At 46.5% G+C, this 24722-nt stretch overlaps 1 protein-coding gene and 1 long non-coding RNA gene across 6 annotated transcripts in view; one reads left to right on the top strand and one right to left on the bottom strand.

The window, feature by feature from the left end:
* Window positions 1-24722, top strand: part of KCTD1 (potassium channel tetramerization domain containing 1) — a 175504-nt gene that overhangs the window by 70821 nt on the left and 79961 nt on the right. The window contains exon 1 of one of the 5 annotated variants that reach the window (XM_036914255.2): window positions 14521-14737. The exons of 1 other annotated variant lie outside the window; for it this stretch is intronic. Coding sequence is in view for 3 of the 4 variants with exons in the window: in XM_036914253.2 (XP_036770148.2) it covers window positions 15073-16872 (1800 nt within the window). In the remaining variant the exon portion in view is untranslated. 3 more of the 5 variants (XM_036914253.2, XM_036914251.2, XM_036914252.2) reach the window with 3 other exon arrangements.
* Window positions 1528-14654, bottom strand: LOC130684129 (uncharacterized). The gene is made up of 2 exons (XR_008998285.1): window positions 14517-14654; window positions 1528-1686 (listed from the first exon to the last, which is right to left on the bottom strand). It is a non-coding gene; the product is annotated as an uncharacterized LOC130684129 (long non-coding RNA).

The raw sequence follows: 24722 nt of genomic DNA on the forward strand, positions 1-24722 counted from the left end.
AAAAATAATCTGTAGAAGAGTAGGCAATGAGTATCACAGGAAGGCTGATGAGCATTTGAACTCTACTGGGAGAGAGGGTTCGCAGGAGGCCCTCAGTGTCATTCCCATCTTCCCGAGCACGCTGAGAGCCTACTGCAGCAGGAAAACTTCCCTCTTTTGTCTCAGGGAGCAGCCATTTGTGGCATTAGCCCAGGGACACAGGGGCACAGATTCCTGGGTGGAAAGGAACAGATGGCTTCGTCACAACCCCTCCCTCTAACTTTGAAGATCTTGCTTCCAAAACAGAGCTTGGGAATTACTGTCTGAAGTTCTCCAAGCTACCAGGGGAAATGCCAGTTGTGTGGGCTGTGACTTTAAGATGAGACCAGGAAGCCTGTAAAGTGAAGTTGAACCTCCAAGTGTCAGTCTTGTGGATTTTAGCATGCAGGCAGACCCAGCAGAACGTTCATGCAGACGCTCCAAGAGCAAGCTCCCTCCCAAACTGCAAATCCCCACTTCTCAAACAGATTCCTCAAGTTGGAAATCTCTATCTGTACCCGCCCTCACCCTCTGTAGGCAGGAGCAATTTCAGAGCTGTCTTCGCTCTGAATTGTTAACCAGCTCAGAGCCTGGCAGTGTAGCCGGAGTGGCAGGCTTTTATTGGTTTGTCTCAGGAGAGCCAGAAGCAGCTCAGTGGAACTGGTCTGGGGCCCCTGCAGTGCAGGTATGGACCTGGTGGAGTAGGAAATGCAGCCAGGGAAAACACAGGGCAAGAGCCTGGGCAGACACGGCTGTGCCTACAGAATCCAGCTTCCTGCTTTCCTACTCTGGGGTAGATACAACTAGGATCCTTGAACAAACCATGAAACCTTGATCACTGGAATTTCAGGAAGAAATAATATGGTTAAAAATGCCAAAATTCTGTGTTGACTTAATTGAAGAGGAAACAATATTTCATTATAGCTGTTTGATCATACTCCCAAATGGCAAGCCACTAGATTCAATTTTGTTCAACCAATGGCTATTGGTCCTACTATGTGCTTGGGTTTGTCTTAAGGCACTGGGTATAGAATGAAGAAACAGACAGACTAAATCCCACAGGGTTCAGACTCTGCTAAGATAGAAAGCTATCTTAGGTGAGAAATGTAAGGAATACTTGTGAAAGAAACATATTTTTCCTAAGTAAAACTTAAGATGTCATAAATCCAGAGGGAAAATTACTCAGTAATAAAATACTCTTTAAATGGCAAATTCCCACAATAATAACAAAAACAGCAATGATATATATACTTAGTACAGATCTATTTTTGCCTCTCATCTAATGATTTCAAAGTTCAGGAACCACTACTGAGTTAATCCCTAGTACTAACCCTGTCTCTTCCATCTCCTTTTGGAAAAAAAAAAAATTGGCACTAACACCTCAACAACCCACAGGGAGTAAGTTCTGGAAACAAAGCTTGTTCACCCCCACATAAGCAGCAAGCAGCAAATTTATTCAAAAAAGTAAGTTGGGACTCAGAGGAATCAAACCAATGCTCAAAATGAATGTCAGAAAAAAGAAGTGGAATTTATTTCCTGCAGGCAGACGTGAAAGCCTCTGTAAGGTGCCATCGGTGTCCACGGGGGGCTTCCCCTCCCTCTGACACTAGGATCCAAAGGACACTCGCGGAAGGCTTGCTTCACTTTCAGAGAGAGGATTGCTTCTCCCTGTTTTAAAAACAGGAAGATAAATATTTCATTTCCGTAATCGAATACATAAAGACAACCTGATGCAGCTGATGATCTCCAAGCCCTTTGATGGGTCCCCTAGGAACCATATTCATATGAAGGGAAAGATGATGAATGAAAGAATTAGATTGTTTGCAGAAATCAAGTGTGATTCTGCCTGAGAAGGAGAGGATCTGGAACAGACCTCATCCCTAATTAACATGGTAATCCGATACTTAGGGCTCTCACCCAACATTCTTCATCTTCAAAGGACCAACCTTACCAATATTAATGGATTTTTTGCCTCTTTTCCTCTCATCTGCACCCCAAAGCCACTCCTTAAAGTAAAGTTGGTCCCGCTTTTTAGAATGGATTCCCATTATTGCAACATTAGGACATAGTCACAAGCATCTCTCCTTTTGGTATTTCGTGATGTTTCTTTTTGCCTCGTTTTGGAGAGATACTGTATATTCTATGACCTTGTAAAACTGTTCTTAAAAAATATTTACATGCATATAGGCACACCGGAGCCTTTCTGTGGAGATACTATTATAATAAAATAATACAGAAATGCTAGCATAGGACAAAGAGCAGAAATGGCTTCATGAAAGCCTCTGAGATGTGGAGAGCTGGGTGCTAACAGATAAGTAGAATGCATCAAGTGTGTAAGAGGGAAAGGCATCATAGGCAGGGGAGAGCTGCATGCACAGAGGCCCAGTGTGTGACCTGGCATGGGTGGTCCAGACACAAGGCCCACTGCAGTGAGCCGGAGCCTAGGCAGGGCTACGGGTCAAATTAGTTGGAATGAGGCTGGGAAAGGGACTTGCTCGTGGTTACAGAGCCTGCAAGCGGCCCAGTCAAGATTTAAGGCAGGCTGTCAGGCTCAGAATCCATGCTCAGTCTAATTACCACTGCCCCTCCTTATAAAAAGAAAAAGATGGATAAAAGAAACTCATAGACAAGTAAATTCACAATTACAACACATCTGTTGAATACCTTCTATGTGCCAGGAGCTCTAGGAGGCAAAGTGAATACAAAATAACAACAGTGGTAAGTTCCTCTCCTTTAATGAAGCCCAAAGAGTCTGGTTAGGCAAAGAGTACAGACTCAAGGTCAGGTCTGTCCAAAACGGTAGGAAGCCCAGGGAAGACTGGCCACAGGGAGTCAGAGAAGGTGCCCCTGAGGACTTGAGCGGAGTCCAGAAGGCTCACAATTCAGTGGCCAGAGCCATCGGCACTGCACAGGATCGCGACCATTGCTGGCATTTATTAAGCACTTAGAGTGTGCCAGGCACCTTTGTAAGTGCTTTTCCCATGTTAACTTATTTCATCACACAACCATCCTCCGTGCTACAAAGACTCTAGAGAGGTGATGAATTTTGCCCCAAATCACACAACCCGTGACAGTATCAGAATTTGAACCCAAGTTGTTTAGCACCAGAGCCCAAGCTCTTAACCACTACCCTTTATATACTCTTCTGCTATACAAAAGGGAACTCCAAGTGGCTGATGTCAGGGAAGGCTTCCCATGTGTGAGATCATTTAAAAAAGATCTCTGGGACTCAGCCATTGAGCAAAGGGACGAGGGTCCAGCCGAGGGAGTGCAGTAAGGTGTTTAGGTAGAGAGACAAGTGTTGTCCAGGAAAGGCAATTACTTCTGGAAGCTGGAGGGTGGGGTGGGGCTGGGGGCTGGGGGCTGCCGTGCCACTGAAGGAGCAGGCAGCGAGCACATTTCATCTGGGTCTGTGGGTTTTTGAGGAAAAGAAGCTTACACAAATAGGCCACATTAAAGGACATCCAAGGACAGGAAACGGATCTCAGCCTGGGCACATGTGGAAACTGCACCCTCTTCCATGGGTGGCACTGCCTCTGTCTTGGTGTCCACCCTGCTCCCTGAGTCACAGAACACTGCAGGTGGCCTGATTCAGGGTACCACATGGGCCTGGAATGCACGTGCTGAGAGGAACAGGCTTCCCATAACATGAGGGAACAGGGAAGGGGACTGCAGGGTTCCTAGCTTTGCTGCACTGCAGAGACCAGAAATAAGAAAGGAGGAGCAGGTTTGTGTGCCTCCCCCCCATGCCCTCCAATTCATATGTTGAAGCCCTAACTCCCAGTGTGGCTGCCTTTGGAGACAGGGACTTTCAAGAGATAGGTATGGTTAAATAAGGTCGTAAGGGTGAGACCCTAATCCGGTAGGACTGGTATCCTTATAAGAAAACAAAGAGAGACCAGGAATCTCTCTCCCCACATGCTCAGAGAAGATGCCATGTGAGGACACAGAGAGAAGGCATTCTACCAGCCAGGAAGAGAGGGCTCACCAGAAACCCACCCTGCTGGCACCTTGATCTTGGACTTCTAGCTTCCAGAACTGTGAGAAAATAAATATCTGTTGTTTGATACACCCAGTCTGTGGTACTTTGTTATGGCAGCTCAAGTGATACAGAGGGAAAGACAATTAACTCACATGTGGATGAAGATGCAGACACAGTAGGCAGATTAAAGCAAATGGTGAGTTAGAACTGGCAGGGCTGGTGCTTCCGCAGAAGTGGAGGGTGAGAGGGAGCCCAGGGGAGAAGGAAGAGGTGGAGGAAGGGATGTTGTCCAGGTCTCAAGCTTGGAGGAAGGGTGAACAAACTGTGCTGAATCTTACTGGGTCTGAGATTTGAGGGTTAGACCTGGGCAGAGGGTGAAGGCCTCCTTAGGATTTCTTGGTTGTAAGCAAGAGAATTGAAGTCAGGGATGACTGCTTGCAGGGATGTAGCGGGACTCTATGGGAAGTTGAACCGCACTGAAAACCAAGGTCAGAATTCTAGGAGGCTCAGGCCTCCTGGAGGCCAGACCAGGAGGTACATCTGAATACTAGGGCGCCCCAACTCCCATCCCAAGGGCTCTTGTTGGAGCAGGACTGGGCTGCCTCAAAGGCTCTGCTCCCCTTTTTCACACTACTCGCTAATTTACTCTCATCACAATTCCTAGAGAGGATGACTGTTTGGCTCACAAGTTTCAATCCAGGCTTCTAATCAGTCTAGTGATTTCTTGTCCAGGGACCTATCCTTGAGCCAGTCAATAAGGGCTGGTGGTCATTTGATAGATTCTTGGCTGGACAAATCTGTCCCTTCATCAGTGGCTGTGAGCAAGGAAGGTGGCTTCCCTTAGAATGGTCTGGGGTGTGCCAGGCAGTGTAACTGAAACATTTAGAATGGAGTGCGGAGGTGGTAGGAAGATGGTTACTGTGGTTTTAGGTCTGTTAGGCATATTTGTAAAATAAGTATATATTACTTCAGTTTTTTCAACAAATGAATTCCTACTTTACATTAATATTCTTTCCTGAAGTTCAATAAAATACTTTGGAGATCATTCCACTCAGCACCTACAAACCTATGGGTTTTTTTGTATCTATAGCTAGTACTCTGTTGAATAGAGGAGACATCATTTATTTATTCATGATTCATCTTTACAGTTCGATTGACACTTTATTACAAACAATACTTCAAGAACATCATAGTACATTTTTCTTTGTGCACAGCCTAGATTCCTGGAAATGAATTGCTCGGTTGAAAGAGATGTGTATTTTGTGTGCTGATAGCTACTGCTAAATTGTCTTCTAAAAACACTGGACCAATTTATACTTCTAGCAAGAGAAGGTATATGCACTTATTTCTCTATATCCATACAAATGTTTCTTAAACTCTTTTGAGTCATAGACCCTTTTAAACTCTTAAAAGCTATGTATTCTTATTCTAGGAAAATACACAGATGTGTTATACAGAATGTAAATGAGTATGTATATCAATCCCTGAGCCAGTCTCTTTCTCTAGAAATTATGAGATAATACATACATACACATGTGTGTGCATGTACATATACAGAACATTTTGCATACAATTTCTGCCGGTTCACAGAGCATCTGAAAACCACCCAGGAACCCCAAGGCTTTATATTAAGAAACTCTGAACAGACATGTGAAGAGCATCGATCTTAGCCGCACAATCGAATAATCTGCAGAGCTCTAAAACATCCCCTTGCCCAGGCCACTTCCTAGACCAATTCAGTCCAATTCACCAGGGAAAGGCTCCAGGCACCAGTATGTGCCTGGTGATTCTAAATGTGCTCAATGACAAGAGCCACTGGCATCTAGGATAGGCCCATGGAAGGATTAAAAATAAGTGATTTAAAGACAGAAAACCAGAGTGTTATAAGGGACCCTCAGGGGCCTCAGACCTCTCTGGTGAAGGAGCTTTTATTTTAATGAGGGAGGTACTGGCTTTGATACAAATGTTTTTACTGGGCAAGTGTTAAGCATACTTACAAATAGAATGGACACTCATGTAACCTAAGTTAAACACTTTTTAGACTTTTGACATATTTGCTCTATCTGTCTCTGATTGGGATGGTGGCTAGGACTGCTGTTTCTCCTTTTAAGTTATTTAGCCCCCGTGGTTTTTTAGAAGCTCCCCTGATGATTCTAAGGTGTAGTCAACACTGAGAGTCACTATGCAAAGTGAAGCCTTCCAAAGAGAAGAAGCCCCAAGACTGAGAAAGAAGGAAGAAAAGTCAGATGTAACCCTGAGAACTTGCAGCTTAAAACCAAAGGGCAATGCAGGCTCCCTGGGAGGGGGCTGACCGGAGCGCCGGCCACAAGGGCCAGGGGGCGGGACAGTTTGCTTCATGCTGATTGCCAGAGAAGGCTTGGTGGGGAAGCGGGGTTTGCTGCTGGGCCTTAAAGAATCAAGACAATTCAGATGGTGCAGAGGAGGAATTTCCCAATTTGAAAGGAAGCTGGCAGTCAGGGCTGGTTCAAGCCCAACACTCACCCCATCACAGGCTCAGCCGTGGAGATCCCTTCCTCTGGTCCTGCTGAACTGACTCAAGGAGATACACAAGGCACTATATTCTCAACCGCTGGCCCCATTTTCCACCCATAATGACTTATAGGCCAGGGAGAAAAAGTATACAATTGTGTTAGGGACCACATAACAGCATTTTAAGAGGGCAGGTGAACCTCTGTCTCCCTGCAGAACTAGGCAGAATTGGTGGTGAGTGTGCGTCTTTTGGGGAAGAGGTTTCATAACTTCATTTGATTTTCAAATGAGTTCATGGCCCCCATTGATTTAGGAATCATTGCTAGAAATTATTTTATTGCTTGCTAAATTATATTAGCATTTGAGGTAGTGTTTCTCAAACTGTGGTCAGATTACTACGAGAATGGTCTGAGCTCTGTGTTAAAAATGTACACTCTTGGGCTGTACTTTAGACACTAAATCTGAATCTCTGGAGTCTGCACCCAAGAATCTGCATTTTAAAAGAAGTTTGCTGGATAGGAGAGGTTGGATGAGGATAGATAGATAGATAGATAGATAGATAGATAGATAGATAGATAGATAGATGATATATAGGTAATAGATATAGATAAGTACATTAGATAGACAGATAATAGATAAAGATAGATGATAGATAGATAGATGGATAAATGAAATCCACTAAGTGATTCTGCTTAATTCAGGTGTTCTTTTAAGGTTCATGAACTGCCTCAGGCTTTAAAATCTGAAAGCCAGTAATTTTAGAAAAGCTAAATTAATGGTGAATTTAGAAAGCATGTGAGCCATGAAAAAGCATGGCGCTAAGGCATGAGGCCTCACAAGACCCAAAGTGCCACAGAACTGGGCACAGCAGGCAGAGCAAACATCTTCCTGAGCACCTCTGTGAGCGCCCACTTACAGTTGTGTTCTGTGTGTGTTACTGTTTGGACACAAAAAGATGCAAAGTGAGGGTCGTCCTTAATCTCTGACAGTTCAACTCAACTTCTCAGAGCCACAAGAAAAATACATAAATGTGTTTTTCTATGGCAGGTGACATAACTACATGAAAGGCAGAGGGAAAACCACTGAGCTCATGGACATACTGAAGGATCAGCCCTCCCTGGCATCAGGCCAGGCATGTTCCTCGAGAACCTTCTGCCCTGCTTGCCCTTCGCATGTGCCTGGCAGAGCTTGCCAAAAATCCACTGATGACATATTTTGAGTTATGGATTTTGAAATATGTAGTACTTATAAACAATAAACCCCGTGGGATTGAATTCATGGAAGTGCACTTTAATATAAAAAAGGGCTTTTTCTGAGCAGTGGAAATAGAACTGAACAACCCAGTTTGGTGAGTTAAGAAAGTGTGTGTGCTCCAGATCTGCCCCTCATTAGCCATGTGATGTTGGTTAAGTTATTTAAGCACCCTGGGCTCCTACTCATCTGGAAAATAGGAACAACTCACACATACATTCATGAGCATGACTTACGAGTGTTAATATAAAAGACCAGACCCATAGCAAGCACTCACTAAATATTAACAAGAAATAAATACAGAACATACATTTTTCCAGATTTCTGTACTTTTGCAATCTTCTCTAATGATGACTTACTGCTTTTATCATCAGAAAAGAAAGATAAATCACAGTTTTGCTTTTTTTTTTTTTTTAGTTTAAGGGAATGAACTGTAAAGGGAGAAAAGACTGTAAAACAAATAGATGTGGTCCCAGTCAAGGAAGCCTATTTTTATTTGGAGTAAGGACAACATGTGACCCCTAGGCACCCTAATCAAAGCACAGACTGTAGCAAGAGTAAACATGAAGAATTAGGAGTTCTAACAGGAATCATCTGTGCTCCGGCTCTGTACACTTAGATCCCACAACACAGGGGTTAGGGCACAAGGTTTCCTGCTTTCCCACCCTTCTCCAAGGCAGTGCTCTGCTGTCGGGTGTAAGGCGGCATCAAATTAAATAGAACAAACCCATCCCAGGGTTTCTTTAAGTATTCAGATAAACCCATGTGCCCCAATCAGTTAAATTAAGCTTTCCTACGAAAAAGTAAGTCAATTAGTTCAAAATGTGGGTTAGTGCTTCTGGGTATTTAAAAGGGGATTTTTTTTTCTTTTTAGTTCATTTAGAGACATAGCCATGGGGCAAGTACATACCCACTCTTCAGTACATCCTGTGAATTGCCTCGATATACCTAGATACTAATTTCTGATATCCAGAGCTTTAAAATCTGGTCCTTAAGCGTTCTCAAAGTTGTGAAGATACTAAAATTTCTCATTTTGCCCTTTAGTTTATATCTTTTATCCGCACCATCATTTACGGAGTGCTTGACATTGCTATAAAACATTGAGAAGACATGATGATTCTATCCTAATTGAACCTCTTCCTTTCTTCATTCAATAAATACTTACTCTCTAAACTTCTGTGAACAAAGGTAGGTGTCCAAGACATAAAATGTAGTTCTGCAGCACATTGTGTGACATGTACTGCAAAACTCATTTGTTTTGTCCAAGAGACCTAGATGCAATAAGCAAAACTTTACCAGAATATAAATAAAATTAGATATTTCTTAAGACGAATTTCTGACAGCAATTTCTGGGTCATAGAATATGAATATTTTCATGGCTTTTGAGAGGTTGCACAATTGCTTTCTTAAAAGGCTCTTTTAATTGATATTGACAATAAAAAAACATGGATAACGTTTTCATATTAACATTTGCACATAAAGTAGTTCTTTACATTTTTGTTTGTTTTGTTTTGCTTTTACTAATTTAATAGGCTACTTTGTGAAATGTAGTAAACAGCTTCAGGAATATTTGACATTACACATATCTTTATCTCCTTTTTCACTTTAATCAGTATTGCAATGACATTGAAATAAATGCTATTTAATAACAGGACTAACACATACTTCAATCCCACATATGTTTTAAAGATGTGACTAGAAGATAAATTTTAAAATGACTATCATTATAACTTTTATATTCAGTTTAACTTTGACAGCCCTTACCTTTCACTTCTTTATTAACCAAGTGAAGTTTCATTACATTCAGCTTCAGTGGCTCAAGAATTAACAAAGAGAAGAGCACATTTTAAGCTCCACTGAAACATAATTTATGGAGAATTACATTCCCCTCATATATTATGTTTAAAAAACAGCCTAGGAGACTGGTAGGTGATTATTAGGTTGAAAGATTAAGAATGAAAGGTACCAGGTGGAATGAAAAATGAAAAATTCTACTCCCGTCAATCTATGTGTTAAGTTCACTCTGACCTTTTTTTTTTTTTTTTTACAAAGCATCAAAGATACAAATAAGTGGTACCCTCCTTGCCCCTAGATTTCTTCAGAATCCAGGGTTACAACAGAAAACACTTCATTCTAGTCTGGTTGGGTTTGGGGGCATTCCTTTTGCCTCCAGAATTCTTCACTGTCATTTCTTCTAAGACACAAATGGTCCCTACTTCCAATAGCCAGAAAAATAGTACCAATAACCAGATGCCAAGTGACAGGTTTCTCAGGCCATCTCTCTGCTGTGCTTGCAGTCCAAGGCCTCAGCTTAGTACTCTCCTGGTTTTGCAAGATTTCCAAATCAAATGACTCACACAAGTACTTTAATGATAGGGAAGTGTTCCCTTGAAGATTTTTCTTTTTTAATTTTTGTTTCCTAAAAGCCAAATGTGGTCAAGTGGCTTAACTGTGGGCTATGAAGCCAAACTTTCCTGCCTTACCCAAGTCTGGGAGAACTTGGGCAAGTGGCTTAACTTTATGGGCCTTTCTGGCCTTGGTTTTCTTATTTATAATCAAGCCTAGGAAATAAGAGCTGATAGTTGAATGTTCACTAATGTTCCTGACACTGTATTATGTGCTTTACTCATATCAATGCACTTAATTCTGGCAAACATTGTGTGAGGTAAGAGCTATTATTACAATCATCCAGATAATAAAATGAGAGAACTGAGGCATAAAAAAGGGTAGCCGGTAAGGCCAAACAAGGATTCAAACCCAGGTACCTGGTTTCAAAGATGAAGCTTCTAACCACTCTGCTACACAATCTGAGATTAGCTGTTTTCCTACACTTAAATTTTTGTATGCTTATTGAGTGTTGACTATGTGCCAGCCATTCTGCTAAAATATGCTAAGGAACTGTATTGGAAATGAACCAGAGATGGCGGTAATAAATAAGGCATAGTTTCTGCTCTTGTAGAGTTATTTTTCTTTTCTTCCACTTTGCGGAATTAGATGACATGGGTCTTATTTTCATCTAAGTTCAGAAAATAAGATGATCTTCAATTGAATTCAACAGAATTTAATAGTAAAACTCTGAAACAAAGATGTCAAAATCGTTTCAATTTTAATTCATATTTAACTTCTATCATACTTTGTGAATCTTTCAGTAATCAAATCAAGAAAGCATGACTTGAAAGCGATTAACCAAAAAAAAAAAAAAAAGAGTGATGAAGTAAATGCTTTTTCCAGCCTCTGCTCCCAGGAGCCCCCAAAATTCTTTTGAATTTACCAACTAAAATCCTCCTCAACCCACATCTTTTAATACACAGATACCTCCATTCTCGGGTCCCTCACTCTACTTCTGCAGTAACTTCCTACAGGGTGTTCCACTAGAGAGGGAATTAAGGTTAGGGAAATATTAAACCAAAGTAGTCATTACATTCATTTTAACCTGCAAAAAATAATGTTGCCTTGTAGCTACTTGTTATCCTGATTTTAATATGGGAATTCAGATCCATGATATTTTAGATTTTTTGCCAAAAATTTTCTTGCTAAATATACGATTTAACTAAATGCAGATCCTGTTCATTACTCCATTCAATGTAAATGACTAGAGTGCTCATCATGTCCTAGGCTCCAGCCTAAACTACTGGCTTAATAGAGGAAACAGGCAGATAAAAAGCACTACATCAATTATATATATAACTCAGAACACTGGAAACAAAAAGGAGGAAAAGCTGAACATGGCATAAACTTTCACAAGGTGTGAACCTGAAATGACAGCAGGTGGGTTGTAAAATGAGGGGGAAACATTTGGGGTTTTTCCTTCCCAAATACCCATGTCACTACTTTCAAGTAATCTCCGAAATGGAGAGGCAGAAATAGATGGTACTTTTTGATGTTGATGAAAAAGACAATAAACGTGGGGCATCTTGTTGAAGACGTAAACATCTGCGCATAGCTTAGAGTGAAGAGTTCCAACACTTAAGTGACTTCAATAAATCTTACATATAGTACTGGAATCGTTCTTATTTAAAGAAGCTATACATTCTGCACCGGAAATAAAGTCTCCTTACAAAGGAGTGACAGGCAGCTGTCAGTTGTAAATGGTGGGCTGAATGGACTTTATGATCGGGCACAAAGTAAAGGAAGCCCCGCGGGGCAGATAGGCAGAAGACAACCAATATTGCCTCTCTACCAAAATAATAAGAAAGCTATTTTCATTCTCTCAATTTTGAATTGAGTAAATGGAACCACAGGATATTTTTAAAGGATCATTTATTAAACCTGGAATTGAACTCCTTTATGAACTCAACTGTAATTTTGTGTTATTGAGTTTTAAAAACTAAGTACTTTTTGTTGTGGGGGTTAAGAAAAGGTTTATTACTGCTTGGTTGTTCTGGGTGTTCTGCCTGGTAAATACGGTAGGTACTAACTTGAAGAGACTCTTCCAATATTTGATAGTGTCATTATGGGCAAAGAATTTTGATAGCGTTTCAAGAGCTCGTGCCACGAAGCAGATGCACAGGTCGCCCGATAATCAGGCCCAGGAATTCTAAGGTGCGTTTTACGTATCTAACCTAAGTGGGGGGGTCCTACTCGTTGTTTGCAAACTGTCCAGGCGGCGTCAGAAGCTGTTGTTTTTCCCAGTCGGTTAAAAATGTATTTGCACTTGGGGTATTTTGGCTCTGCTCTTCCCCACTCCCGCCCCCTGCCCTAAGGGCTATTTTGTCCTGGGAGCACCGAACTATTTTCTTTTCTGGAAATGAGTTGACGTCAGCTGGGAGCTGTTTGAGGTTGCTTTGTTTTCCGGAGCATCCAACAGCCTACAGCCTCCGGCAAATAGCAAGCAGTTCAAAGCAGCTCGCCCAGCGGGGAGGGGGTCTAGAAGTGAGCACACCTAGGGAGCGGCCCCAAGCCAGCGCCGGAGAAGTGGGCCGAGTCTCCAGGCCGGGCCAGGAGCGCGGCCCTCGACTCGCTGTGCCCGCCGTGAGGGCCGCAAGGGAAGCAGCCCCTGGTGGGTGATTTCCGGGCGCCCACCTGAGTGCTCAGCCGCTGAAATCCCCCGCCCCAGTGTTCCCGTGGCGGGGAAACCTGGGAGCATCCCGGGACAAAGGGCCAGCCCTCCGGAAGTAGCCGCGTTCCACTGGTGTGTGCCAGCTCGTGTGCGCGGCGCCGCGTGTGCAAGTAACTTGGCCCTGGGCTCCGGGAAACAAACACACTTTTCTACATGTTTCCGGGGGCAGCGCTTTTGAACAAAGCCGGCCGCACCTCGGGGACGTTTCCCGAGGGGTGCAACCTCCGGAATCCTCGCCTCCTGGGACGGCTCCCTGCGGAGAGCAGGGCGGCGCGAGTGTCTGTTTCCCGGGAGGCGGGAGGGGGGCCGGCAAGGCAGGAACCTGCTCCCACTTGCTCGCACCTGGCGCGGTCTCCCCAACGCTGCGCGGCGTCCAGGGCAGAGGCGGCACGCGGAGGGCGAGCGCTGGCCGCGGGGGAGGACACCGTCACCTCCCAGTTAGCCGCCCACGCGGCCCGGGGACCTGGGCTTCCTTTCTTCTGCCCCCCCCCTTAATTGCAAACTGATGGATGGGTTTCTATTGATGCGTAACATCATGAACTGCCTCGAAAGCCAAGGCGGAGGGCCCGGGAAGGGGGGCGGGCAATTGACACGACCCCACAACCTAACCGCCGAGATTCCGGACTCGGAGGCAAAGCGGAGGACGCCCTGGAGGAGCTGGCGAGGCTGCCTCGCAGAAGGGCCGGCCCGGCCCGGGGTCGCGCTGCTGGAGCCTGACTCCGTCACTGCCTCTTCCCTTGCGACCCTGAGCTGGCGGCACGCCGCGGGACACTCCGGGTGGCGGGGAAGGAGAAAGTTAGGATGCTGTGCCATCCGGAGCTGGCCAGGGCTGTGCCGCCAGAGAAAACAGCCCGCGTCTCGGGCGGCTCCGGGGGCGTTGCTGCTGGGCCCGGGAAGCGGGAGGCGACCGCGCGAGGCCGCGCCAGGAGCCCGGGAGCGCCGGGGGCGGGCGTTTGGCTGGAATTGGGACAGTATCTCCTATGGGAAAGCGGGACCTGACGAGCTCGTTGGCCGCCTTTCCAGTTTCGGAGGCACCCGCCCCCGTGCGCCGGAGGCAGCGCAGCCCCGAGGGCGAACGAATGGCAGTTGACAAGACTTGGAACGAGAGCGCGCTCGGGATCCGAGCTGCCGGAATTGTGGCGGCGGCGGGGGCGGCCGGGACCCAAGTTCACTTTTTCCGCCCGCCCGCCCGCCCTTCGGGCCTTAGGGACGGGAACTGCTCTAGCTCAGCTGGGTGGAGCGCCGCGCCAGAGGGAGTTGTGTCAGTTTGCTCGGAGGCTGGGAGGGCGGTGGCCTGGGAGAGTGGGGAGGGTCCCCGGGGTCCCGAGCGCCTCTCCCCGCGTGTCCCCTCCCACCACCCGCCCCTCCCAGTATGTCTTTCTGGTTCCTTCCCCAGGCTGGCTGGACCGGCGCGGACTTGCCCCAGACCTACGGGGAGCGCCCCAGGTCTTTAATGACAGCTTAAAAGGGGCTGTTGGAAAAGTCGAAAGGGTTGAGGCTGGCGTGGGGCGTGTTTCCTTCCTTTGCAGGAGTCGGAAGGGGAGCTGGGAGCCGGGCGGCTGGCCCCAGGCCCCCGCGCCTCGCCGCCAGCAAGTAGGCGGGGGAGCCGCCGCCAGCCCCATCCCGCTCCCAAGCCTCGCCCGCTGCGCCCTGGCCGCGGGCGCAGAGAGGGTGCGGGGCCTCTCCGCGCCTCCTCCACCCTGCTCAGTAACCTACCTGCTCCGCTCCGCTCCAGGCGGCCCCGGACACGGGCCTCTCGAAGCAGCGCCCGCAGCCCGCCCGGTGTAGCGGCCTCCCCAAACCCCCGGCTCCGGGGGGCGATGAGGGGGCGGTGGAAGGGGCACTGCTCCTCGGGCATTACTTAGGGAAGCGAGACCGCCCCGCCCTCCCGCCGGCCCTCCCTCTCCCGCCCGGCCCGCGCGCCACTCCGCCAGAGGGTAAGTTGGGAGTGTTTAACCCCCACCGACAGCTCTCCTCCCCTTCCCCCCCCCCCGTCAAAGTTTTCTTAGGAAGGGAGAGGGGTGGGGGCAGAAGAGGGTCCAGCCAGCTTCGGTCCTTACGCTTTTCCTAACTCACCCCCGCCCCTCCCCTCCATCCCTCCGCGCCGCTGCCCCTCCGGAGGAGCGCTCCGAACTGACAATTGGAGCGCGGCTCCTTTAAGAGCCCGGCTTTGCCTCCCGGTAGCTGAAGGTCATTAAACACAAAAGCTCTCAGCGCTGCGGTCCAATATAGCGCATGCGCCCTGCCCGCGGACTGGCAGAGAGACGGCAATATGGCGAGAATGCCTGGCAGCGGGGACTGTAACACCAGCGCGGGCGGCAGCGCCGGCGCCGGCGCCGCCGCCGCCGAGAACAATGGGGAGCGGGGCGAGGGCGAGCGCGGCGTGGGGGGCCGCGGCCGCCGCCACGGCCGCCCGCACGACTGCAGCGCGGGCGAGGAGGAGGAGGAGGAGGAGGAGGACGAGATCCAGGAGGTGCAGATAACGGGGGACGAGGAGGAGGAGGACGGCGGCGGGGGCCTGGACGAGGACGAGGAGGACGAGGAGGAGGACATGGGGCTGGGCTGGGACGGGCCGCTGGAGCCCGAGGACTCGGCCGGGGAGGAGCTGGCGCCCGAGCCGGTCCGTATGATCGATATGGACCAGGGCGCCGCGCTAGAGCCCGAGGCGCCGCCGCGGCTGCTGGCGCCCCCGGCCCGCGGCGGGCCTCCCGGAGACGGCGCCGAGCTGGACCCCGACGCGCTGCAGCGCCCCGAGCGGGCCCGGCTGAGCGAGAACACCCGGCTGGCCACCCGCTACGCCGTGCGCATCTTCCGGGAGTACCTGAGCGAGAAGGCGCAGAGCCCCGACTTCGAGACCATGGACAAGGGGGCGCTGTGCCGCGTGCTGCGCTCCTTCTACGCCGAGGCCCGCTCCAAGAGCGGCCAGCTCTACAGCAAGTCCTCGCTCATCAGCATCCGCAGCTCCCTCAACCGCTACCTCAACGAGCCCCCGTATTGCCGCACCCTCGACCTCACCAAGGACCCGGAGCTGCGCAGCGCCAACCTGACGCTGGCCGCGGTCATCCGCAAGCTCGAGGAGCAGGGCGCGGGGCCGGTGGTGCAGAAGCAAGCCATCACGCGCGCCGACCTGCGCAAGCTTTACACCTCCAGCGTCTTCAGTACCAACACGCCGTTCGGGCTGCTCAACAAGGTCTGGTTCGAGACGTGCATGTACTTCTGTACGCGCGGCCGCGAGAACCAGCGCGAGCTGGAGGAGGACTCTTTTGGGCTGGCCATGGACGAGGACGGCCGCAAGTTCGTCTACTTTAAGTCCCTCGGGCCCTACCACAAGTCGCGCTCGTCGTCGTGGAGCAAGAAGCGCGCCGAGAGCAGCGACGAGGAGAACTTGCCCCGCATGTACGAGACGGGCACCGAGTTCTGCCCCTACGCCAGCTTTGTCAAGTACCTGTCGAAGCGCAACCCGCTGTGCAAGGCGTTCTTCCAGCGGCCCCGGGACCACTGCAGCGAGGGCGATGTGACCTGGTACGAGAACAAAGCCATTGGCAAGAACTTGCTGGGCACCAGGATGCAGATGCTCTCCAAGGCAGCCAAGCTCTCCAAGACCTACACCAACCACTGCATCGGCGCTGTCTCCATCGCCACGCTCAACAGCATCGCCGGCATTGGCACCAAACTGGGCTCCCCCGCCCCGCAGGGCTGCTACGCTGAGGCTCTGAACGGGGCGGCTCGCCACCACTCCCACCATGCCCCAACCCACCCCTCCCACCACCACCGCCCCCGGCCGCCCTCGCTGGGGAACACCTATATCCTCCCCAAAGACAGCCAGGTCGGGCCCGACGTGAAATCCGAGGCTGCGCCCAAGCGCGCGTTGTACGACGCAGTGTTTGGGTCTGGGGAAGTCTGCGGCCCTTCTTCCCCCAAAAGACTGTGTATCCGTCCCTCGGAGCCTGTGGATGCGGTGGTGGTGGTTTCTGTGAAACACGACCCCCTGCCTCTTCTTCCAGAAGCCAATGGGCACAGAAGCACCAATTCTCCCACAGTAGTTTCACCTGCTATTGTTTCCCCCACCCAGGTAACCAAACCAAACTCTATGCATGATTCTCTGGTACAACTTCGGGACTCAGCTAATGCAGGTCTGGGTTGGGGGGATGTTTGAAAAAGTAGCAAATATACTGAATCGGATTTGATTTCACCCGTAGAAGCTTAACTCTCTCGGTGCTTTTCAGGAAAGTTTACACCTAACCTTAAAAGATGTGAAAGGGCAGGCTACCTAACCATCACCGCCGGGCAGTAAGACTAAAACCTCAAGTGCAAAGAACGAAAGGGTTAGCTCAACTCTCAAGGCTTCTCTCCACTAAATGCTTGAATGCCTGAGTTTTATAACGCAAAGAGTGCAGGAATACTGTACCTACAAAGGAAGCAGTTACTTAAAATAATTATGAATAAAGTAACCATTAAATATGCTGATACATGTTCGCTGTACCTTAAAATGGTAGAAAAACAGTTAAAAACTATTAGAAAGAAAACATGCCAATCCCACTTCCTGTAAGGGGGTGAAGAGGGGAGAGACTGGCATTGGCCTGCCCATGTATACTGTAACATGTATGTTGAATGTTAAGTGACGTTTTGGTGTAGTTTCCATAAACTAAAATCACCCTGTAGAGTTATCACTAGGTGGAAAGGGCCTCCGCACCCCCAGCCCAGCCCCAGGTCCTGTGGTGCCCAGCACTGTGGGCACTGAAACATTGCTGCTGTAACCTGGCCCCCTGGAGGTAACCGTGGAGAGGGCAGAGAAGCTTAGGATATAGATAACTAAGCACGGTAGTGTGGCAGGAACACCAAAGCCAGACTGATAGTGGAGAAACTGAGCCACGTTGGGCAGACCAGTTCACCTCTCTGGCTTCAGTGTCCTCACGAAAGATCAGGAACTGTTTTAACATTAAAATTATTTAAACCAGTACCGACTTCCAGATGGAGACTGGGAGCTTAAGTGGATGCTTCCTGTCTGACTACTTTTCATAGAGGAATATATTGGTCTTGTTAAAATTATATTCACCTTTTGGATACTCTTCTCTAGGAGTCTGAAACCAGAGGTCTTTGGGGACCATGCTCTGTTCTGCAGGCAGGAGTAGCCACAGGAGATTTTGCTTTGACCTCCCTGCTATCTAGCAGAATTTCAGCTCTAAGTCTAGAGGGATAGTGCAGGCCCTTCAAGGAACAGATGTCAGGTACCTCTGTGCTTTTTCCAAAGTGGAAATTCCAGTTCTGGACAAACTGACCCTTTCAAACGTTTACCAGCTAATCAGCAAGCCTCAAGGCCAACTGAGAAAGGGGCTGTAAATGGTAACAAACACCAAAGTTCTCTAAAATACACGATCTGCAGGCTATGTGTCTTTCTGTACTTGTAGCCTAAGTAGTACTTTGCTGACAACCCACGAGGTTGTTTGAGGCAGTTGTAAGGGTGAAGAGGAGAAATCTTCCTCTTCTTCAGAGAGTTTGGGCTTGCCTTTTCTTTGAAAGCAAATATAAATGTTCACATTCTTCTGATAAATTAAAACCTTAAATGTCCTGGTTTAGAGTAGCTTCTGATTAACTGCAAGATAAAAGCCTGAGACAGTTTATTAAAGTCTGTATCTACTTGGAACAATAATGAAACCGTTTGTTTGCTGGCACCTGTCTGCTGGTTTCTTGACGCCAGTGTTATATAGAATTATGACTTAAGATCCACAAAAGACTGGGTTTGGGGGTCAGGGCTGTTAAGTTGGTTTTGTTGTGTTGTTGTGTTCTAAGAAATGCAATCCCTTTGTCAAGATCTTTTTATTTTAATCGAGTGAGATAAATGAGGTCCATAAACCTGAATACTGATTCTCTTATTTTTCTTGAGTTGTTGTCAGGCAACTCCCAAGTTAAATACATATTTGAGGGTCCATTTGATGGTTATATCATTATTATGGCCCTCACACCTATCTTAGCTAACTCTTCTATAGTTAAAAAACTACAAAAGTTGTTCTCTTTGCACATACTTAATAGCTTTCTCCTAATGTTAATTTTTTTGAAATCAGCATTAAGAAGTTTAAGGAGATCCTTTAGTTCCTGCAGAACTCACTTTATGAAGTCTGAGTATTCTAAGTACAAAATGAATGTTTAAGTAGAAAGCTGATATTAAACTTTTTCCTCTTGTATTTACTAAAATCCCTATGAGGATCCAGGTCCAGGCATTTCCTGGAGATTAATAACTGGCTGGGGTCACTGGCCCAAGGCAGTGCTTGAGGTGGTCGGCTCCCCAAGCTGGTCATTAGTCCTCCAGCTTCAGCTTCAGTCATTATTACTTAATTATCGATACAGGCTGTCAAACTGTAATACTGACCAACCCTCATCAGGTGGTGTCCCACTGAATTCTACCGTTACTAATATTATTGTGGACTTCTTGATAATACAGTCGCCACCTGATGCTCTGCTTCGCTTCTGACGCTGCAAGTTTCTCAAAAACTGAGAGTTGCTTTAAATACAATTTACTCGTTTTACTTCTTGAGGGTGTGAGTGTCATTTATGGGACTAGTTGAAAAAGGAGTGCATTCAAGGATTAACAGTTACAGATTTGTGATTTTTATTCCTGTGACATGCCTAGGATTTGCTGTTTGGGGGGAGGTTGTGGTGTTTGTGATTTACCAATTTACTCTTTAAGTCTCTTGAATGTCTGTGTTCAAAGTAAAGGGTGGTTTTAGTTCCGTTTTTCCCCATTGTGAGCTGAGATGATTGAGTTATTGGTGTGGCTTCCTAGCTCCTATGTAGAGATCACATGGTACATTTTAAAAGGTTTAGTGTGGCCTATCCTACATCTTCAGAGCTGTTCTGTTTGTAAGGAAACACAGCATTTTTCCTGCCTCAGAGAACAGGACTTCAGCTTAGCTGAATGACAGAGATTTGTAACTTTATCCTTTATCATTTACACAAAAAAGAATACTAATAGGAATCTAGATTCTAAGTATCATTTTTGTTGCTAAAGTTTTTATAGACTTTCTCCCGTACCAAACAAAAATCTGAAAATTGGCTTCCTAAAATCCACTTAGAAGCGTTGGTAGGCTTGTGACAAAGGTGTAAGATGTCTTCAGTTGCACTTACTTGACCCTAACCCGGATTATCTGCAGAAATTAATTTTTAATAAACTTTCCTTAAATAAACTTTAAGAAATGCTGTAAGTAGGAAATGTATTAGCAGAAAGATTTTGGGGTTGGTGGAGCATGTCCACTATTTCTGTTTCAGTCTTCACTAGGGCCCACAGCCAGTCTTTGAAGTTTCCCAGCTGAAAATCAGATGAGCCCCCTGGGGGGCTCACACAGCCTTGAGTTGCCTTTGAGGAGTGAGATGCTGATAGCACTGGGGATCAGTTTTCATTCAGGTTCTGTAGGTGGGAAGGGAACAGGAATATTTGATCTGTCTGCTTCATAGAAAAACATGCAGTTTATGTATTATTGAAACTGTCATAAAGTCTCATTTTGAATTTGTAGACTAAATTCAAGACTGGTGGACTTGGCGACTAGCTAGGAGGGACTACACTTTCTTAAAAATGGACTCAAACTTCTATAAACGTGAAAGGAGTGTTCCGCAGCTATAGAGATTGTAACAAGACTTCTTTGCAGTGGTTATCTGGAACTATTAAGATTAACTGCCTTGTTTAAAGTGGACATTTCCCTGATTTTTTAATATTGGTTTGTGGCCACATTCCTCTTTCTTCTGCAGGATGCCTGCTCCCCTTTATGGGGAGTTCAAATTGGTGGAGACATTAAATGTCATCACCGTAAGTATGTGACTTTTTTTCGTTTGGTTGGGAAACAATTACTGAGCAACTACTACTTTGGCTTTTGTACCAGCACTCTTTCTGAATCAATCCATTTTCCAATTGGCAAGTAATAATCATTGGCAAGATTTTTTGGCAAGTAATTGGCAAGTAATAATCATTGGCAAGATTTTTGGGCCTCATTAAATATTAAAACCAGGTCAAAATAAAGAAAGTTAAAAGGTGATGTACTCAGTGTTTTGGGAAAAATCATATTTTTACCCTTGTGTATTAATATTGGAGTCAGCATGCGGGTGTGTTATTTAAAATTGATATAAACTCACATATATGTCAGCACACTATTAAGTCTGATCCAGGAAATAGGGAAAGAAGTATTTGCTGCCAGTTGAGAAAGTGAATCCCATTCATCTAAAACTTAAATCTTTGTATCACCTTGACTTTAAAATCTGGCTCCCCAGACCAAATGTCACCTAAAAGGCCATCCATTGCAAATAGCTTCCAAGCAAGAAGAGCCCCTTCTTCTAATTGGACCCCCAGTTTCATGTGAGACTGGTAGACAGGTTCTCACCATCGCCTCAGCCAGATGAATCCCCACTTGAGTTACTTAAGAAAGAGTTCAGTTTCAGTTTACCTCTGGAGCCTTACTGCCTTTTCCTTTCAAAAGCAAAATTAATAGAGGAGTTGCTGTGTGGTTACATGTATTGAAAATCTTGTGACCAAATGTAAACTAGTAATTTGTGGGTCTGTCATACGCTGGAACTTTCATTTCTGAGATCTAGTTTACTTCTCATTCACAGCATTATACTGCTAGGAGCATAGGTCTTTTTAAAGACCTCTTTGGACAATTTCAGTAAGGGACAGAGTCACGGGAATTAATTGATCCAAAAAGGGATATTGGTTGACCTTGATAAACTGAAACGAAAGAAAATGCAGCTTTTGGATTTGAAACACTGCACTGGCAAACTTTTTAACTTAACCTTGGTGGTGTCCTGAGGTGCTGAATTCAGTTCAGCAGTGGTTAACCGAGCCCCTTTCTACCTGCTGCGGGCTGCCTGGAGGAGCAAGAGCCAATCCTTGCCCTCAGTACAGGTTTGCAGAGGGTGGACAAGTTAGTGGACTTCCACCTGAAGTGATTCTTCACTTCATACATGTACATCGACATGGAAACAGATGAACTTTGAATGTTTTAGGTTCTACAAAGTGTCAGGCTCTTTGGGTTTTCAGGTTTGTAGAAGTTTCTTCTCTTTGCCTGCTATTGTCAAGAGAGGATAGGCTCTGAATTGTGTCGAATCTAAATAACTGAGTGTTTAAGCTGTTTGAGATCTCTCGCTTGCAGAAACCCGCGTGTGAGGCTGTAGTACCTCACGTTCATGGCCATAAACTAGACAACAGATCGTAGTACATCCACCAGGACTATAGGCCCAGCCTACTTAGCTGTGTTTCAGGCTTGCAGTAATTCTCAGTGTCCTTCTCTTCGCTTTCTTTACAGTCAGACTTCCTTACTTTCAGCTTATACTTTAACAACCTGATGGAGCATTTTCTTTCTCCCTAAAAAAGATGTATTTATATATGACCACAAACTTTCATTAGTGAATGATATTTTTTTATTCATATCATATCCTAAAATGGGTCCAAGTTTGGGGTAATGATTTCCAAAAATAGTGGAAATAAGGGCTGTGTTACGGTGTCGTAAGTCCAGAGCATCCAAGCTCTAGTCGGAGCGCTCATCACAGCAGTTTGCTCTCAGGCTACTTTTGGAGCGCCTGTGGGAACTTCCTTTTTCTGAGAGTTGTGATTCCTGTATTTAGTGACTGCAGACAGTTGAGCTCCTGCTGGCTCTCCAGGCAGTGAGGATGGTTGTTTTTAACATGTGGGGTGCAAGGAAAACGTGCTCCTCACACTGAAGGAGCAGTGTCAGGATGGGAATGTTTTCCCCTGCTGAGTCCATTTAGTGACCCTAGAAAACTCAGGGAACATGGGAGACACCTTGAGAGAGAGGACTGGGGGCGGCCCTTCTAGGGCAGCCCAGCTATTCCCACATCACCAGCTCTTTCTCTGCCTACTGTGGGTATTTGCGAATCATCTTTATAATGCAAACCTTGCCTGGGAGCTTCTAGACTCATTCGCACCTTGAAGTACTATTTTCCCCTGCTCCCCTGGCTGTGAACCCTGGAAGATAGGCATTTTGATCTGGTTGTTCAGTCAGTGAGGAAGGAGGTAAAAATGTGCTACCTGAAAGGACTGACAGATTTAAGAGAGCATTAGGTCGTAGGCGTCTAGGAAAAAAGGGGAGGAATTTGGAAAGGAATGCTAAGGATGACAGAGATAAATGTCTCTGCCTTTGTGAGTAATATGGTCACTGAATTCGAATGTCAGCACTAGTTTGGAAGCTTGTTATCACCAGTTTCTAGTTTTACTTTATGTCCCCAGTCCAGGTGAACCCAGTTTCAGACAGGTGTCTCACCAGCCAGTCCCCATCCTTCCTCTCTTAACACAGGAAAAGCAAACTGTGTTTATAGCACCAGCTCCCATTTGGGTGTTCTCCAACATACGCCAGCGACCAAGCTAGTAAGTGCACTGTGTATGTGTGCGTATATGTTCTAATTTAGTATTTGTAGATTTCCCTGCCTCCCCCTCTGTTTAGACAAAATGTTTATAAATAATATGTTTATATAGATACAGACACACACATCCATGTGTATAGATAAAATTTGATACATGAGGAAATCCTCCATTTTACTGTTAAGTCTGAGAAATAAGTGTTTGAGAGAAGTTTCTTGAGCTTGTGGATGAGTTCTGATACCTAAACTTTAGGGTTTTTTTCCATGTGGTTTTTATGGACTATCACTTAGAAATGCGAGCTGCTTTGCCATTCCTAGCCTAGCTCCCTAGCTGTTCTGGGTCAGTGATGGGACCAGGTGCAGGCAGGAGGGCCTGGGGAGACTGCAGGGGCTGTGAAGCTCCCATTTCACTTGCAGAGCCTGCAGAGCCCCTCTTTGCAGAGTCTTGAAACTCATAACCATAACTTAAGGCCTAACACCTGGTAAGTAACTACTGGGATTTGAATCCAGGCCTGCACAATTCCAGAGTCTCTACTTTTCAATCCACAATCTTTTGATTCCAAATTCTTATCAACTGTTCAAATGGAAGAATTTTGCAAAGAGAAAATGGCCTTAGAGCCCTATCATTGCCTTAGTTGCTTTCCCAGAGCAACTTAAGAGAAAACTTTTTACAATAAAGAGAGCAAATAAAGCAGAGAACACAAAAGAGTATTTCCAGTGTGCAACACGCTTATGTTTTGCTGTGCGTGGTACCCAGCTTCTGCTGGGTCTGGGAGTGTAACAGCCTCCTTGAAGAAGCCTCATCACGCAGTGGTTAAGGACAGACTACGGGGCCAGATCCCAGAGCCAGATCTCAGCTCTGCCCAGAACCGCCCTGTGCTCAGTTTCCCAAGTCAGATGGGGGAGGGTGGGATTCCTGCCTCATAGGTTGGCCAGTGGTAAATGAGTTACTATTTGAAAAGTGCTTAAAGCATGAGGCTTCTGAACATTTTCTGTCATTTTGTTATCTGAGCGCAGAATGATATACATTTGAAAAATGCTGATGTGGATGTTGAAGTCCCAGCTCAGTGTTCAGCCTTCTCTTGGAAATAGCTTGTTCAGGTGCTGTGCCAGGCCCTTCTTGTGGAGCGTCCATACACGGGGGCCAGTAGGTCTCCTGTCAAGTGTGACACCTCAGGGCGTGTCTGGCTCACCCAGGCCCTCCTCCCTCACCCTCTTACTGCAGAAAGCCCATTCATGTGGATACCTTACCCCAAGACCCATTTTTCTCTCCCCTGTTTTTCTTTAAGCTTTTCACGTGCCATGGCCCAGGCAGGATTTCTCTCTACACCTTCTAGGTGTGTGCTGTGGACTATCCCCATGTCTCTTCACAGAGCCTGGGACACCTTCGGGTAGTAGAGTGGGTAGGGGGAGCTCTCTAGTGGGCGTAATGGATGCCCAGGTTCCACTGGATTTGCAGAAGTTGGCTTAGAGTGAGATAGCATTTTATAAGAGATTAAATTTTATGTGGAATGGTTTTGGATTAGGGAAGCAGTCATAATACTGGGGTTCTTAAAACACTGT

This window comes from Manis pentadactyla, chromosome 6, assembly GCF_030020395.1.
Source record: "Manis pentadactyla isolate mManPen7 chromosome 6, mManPen7.hap1, whole genome shotgun sequence".
Lineage (NCBI taxonomy): Eukaryota > Metazoa > Chordata > Mammalia > Pholidota > Manidae > Manis > Manis pentadactyla.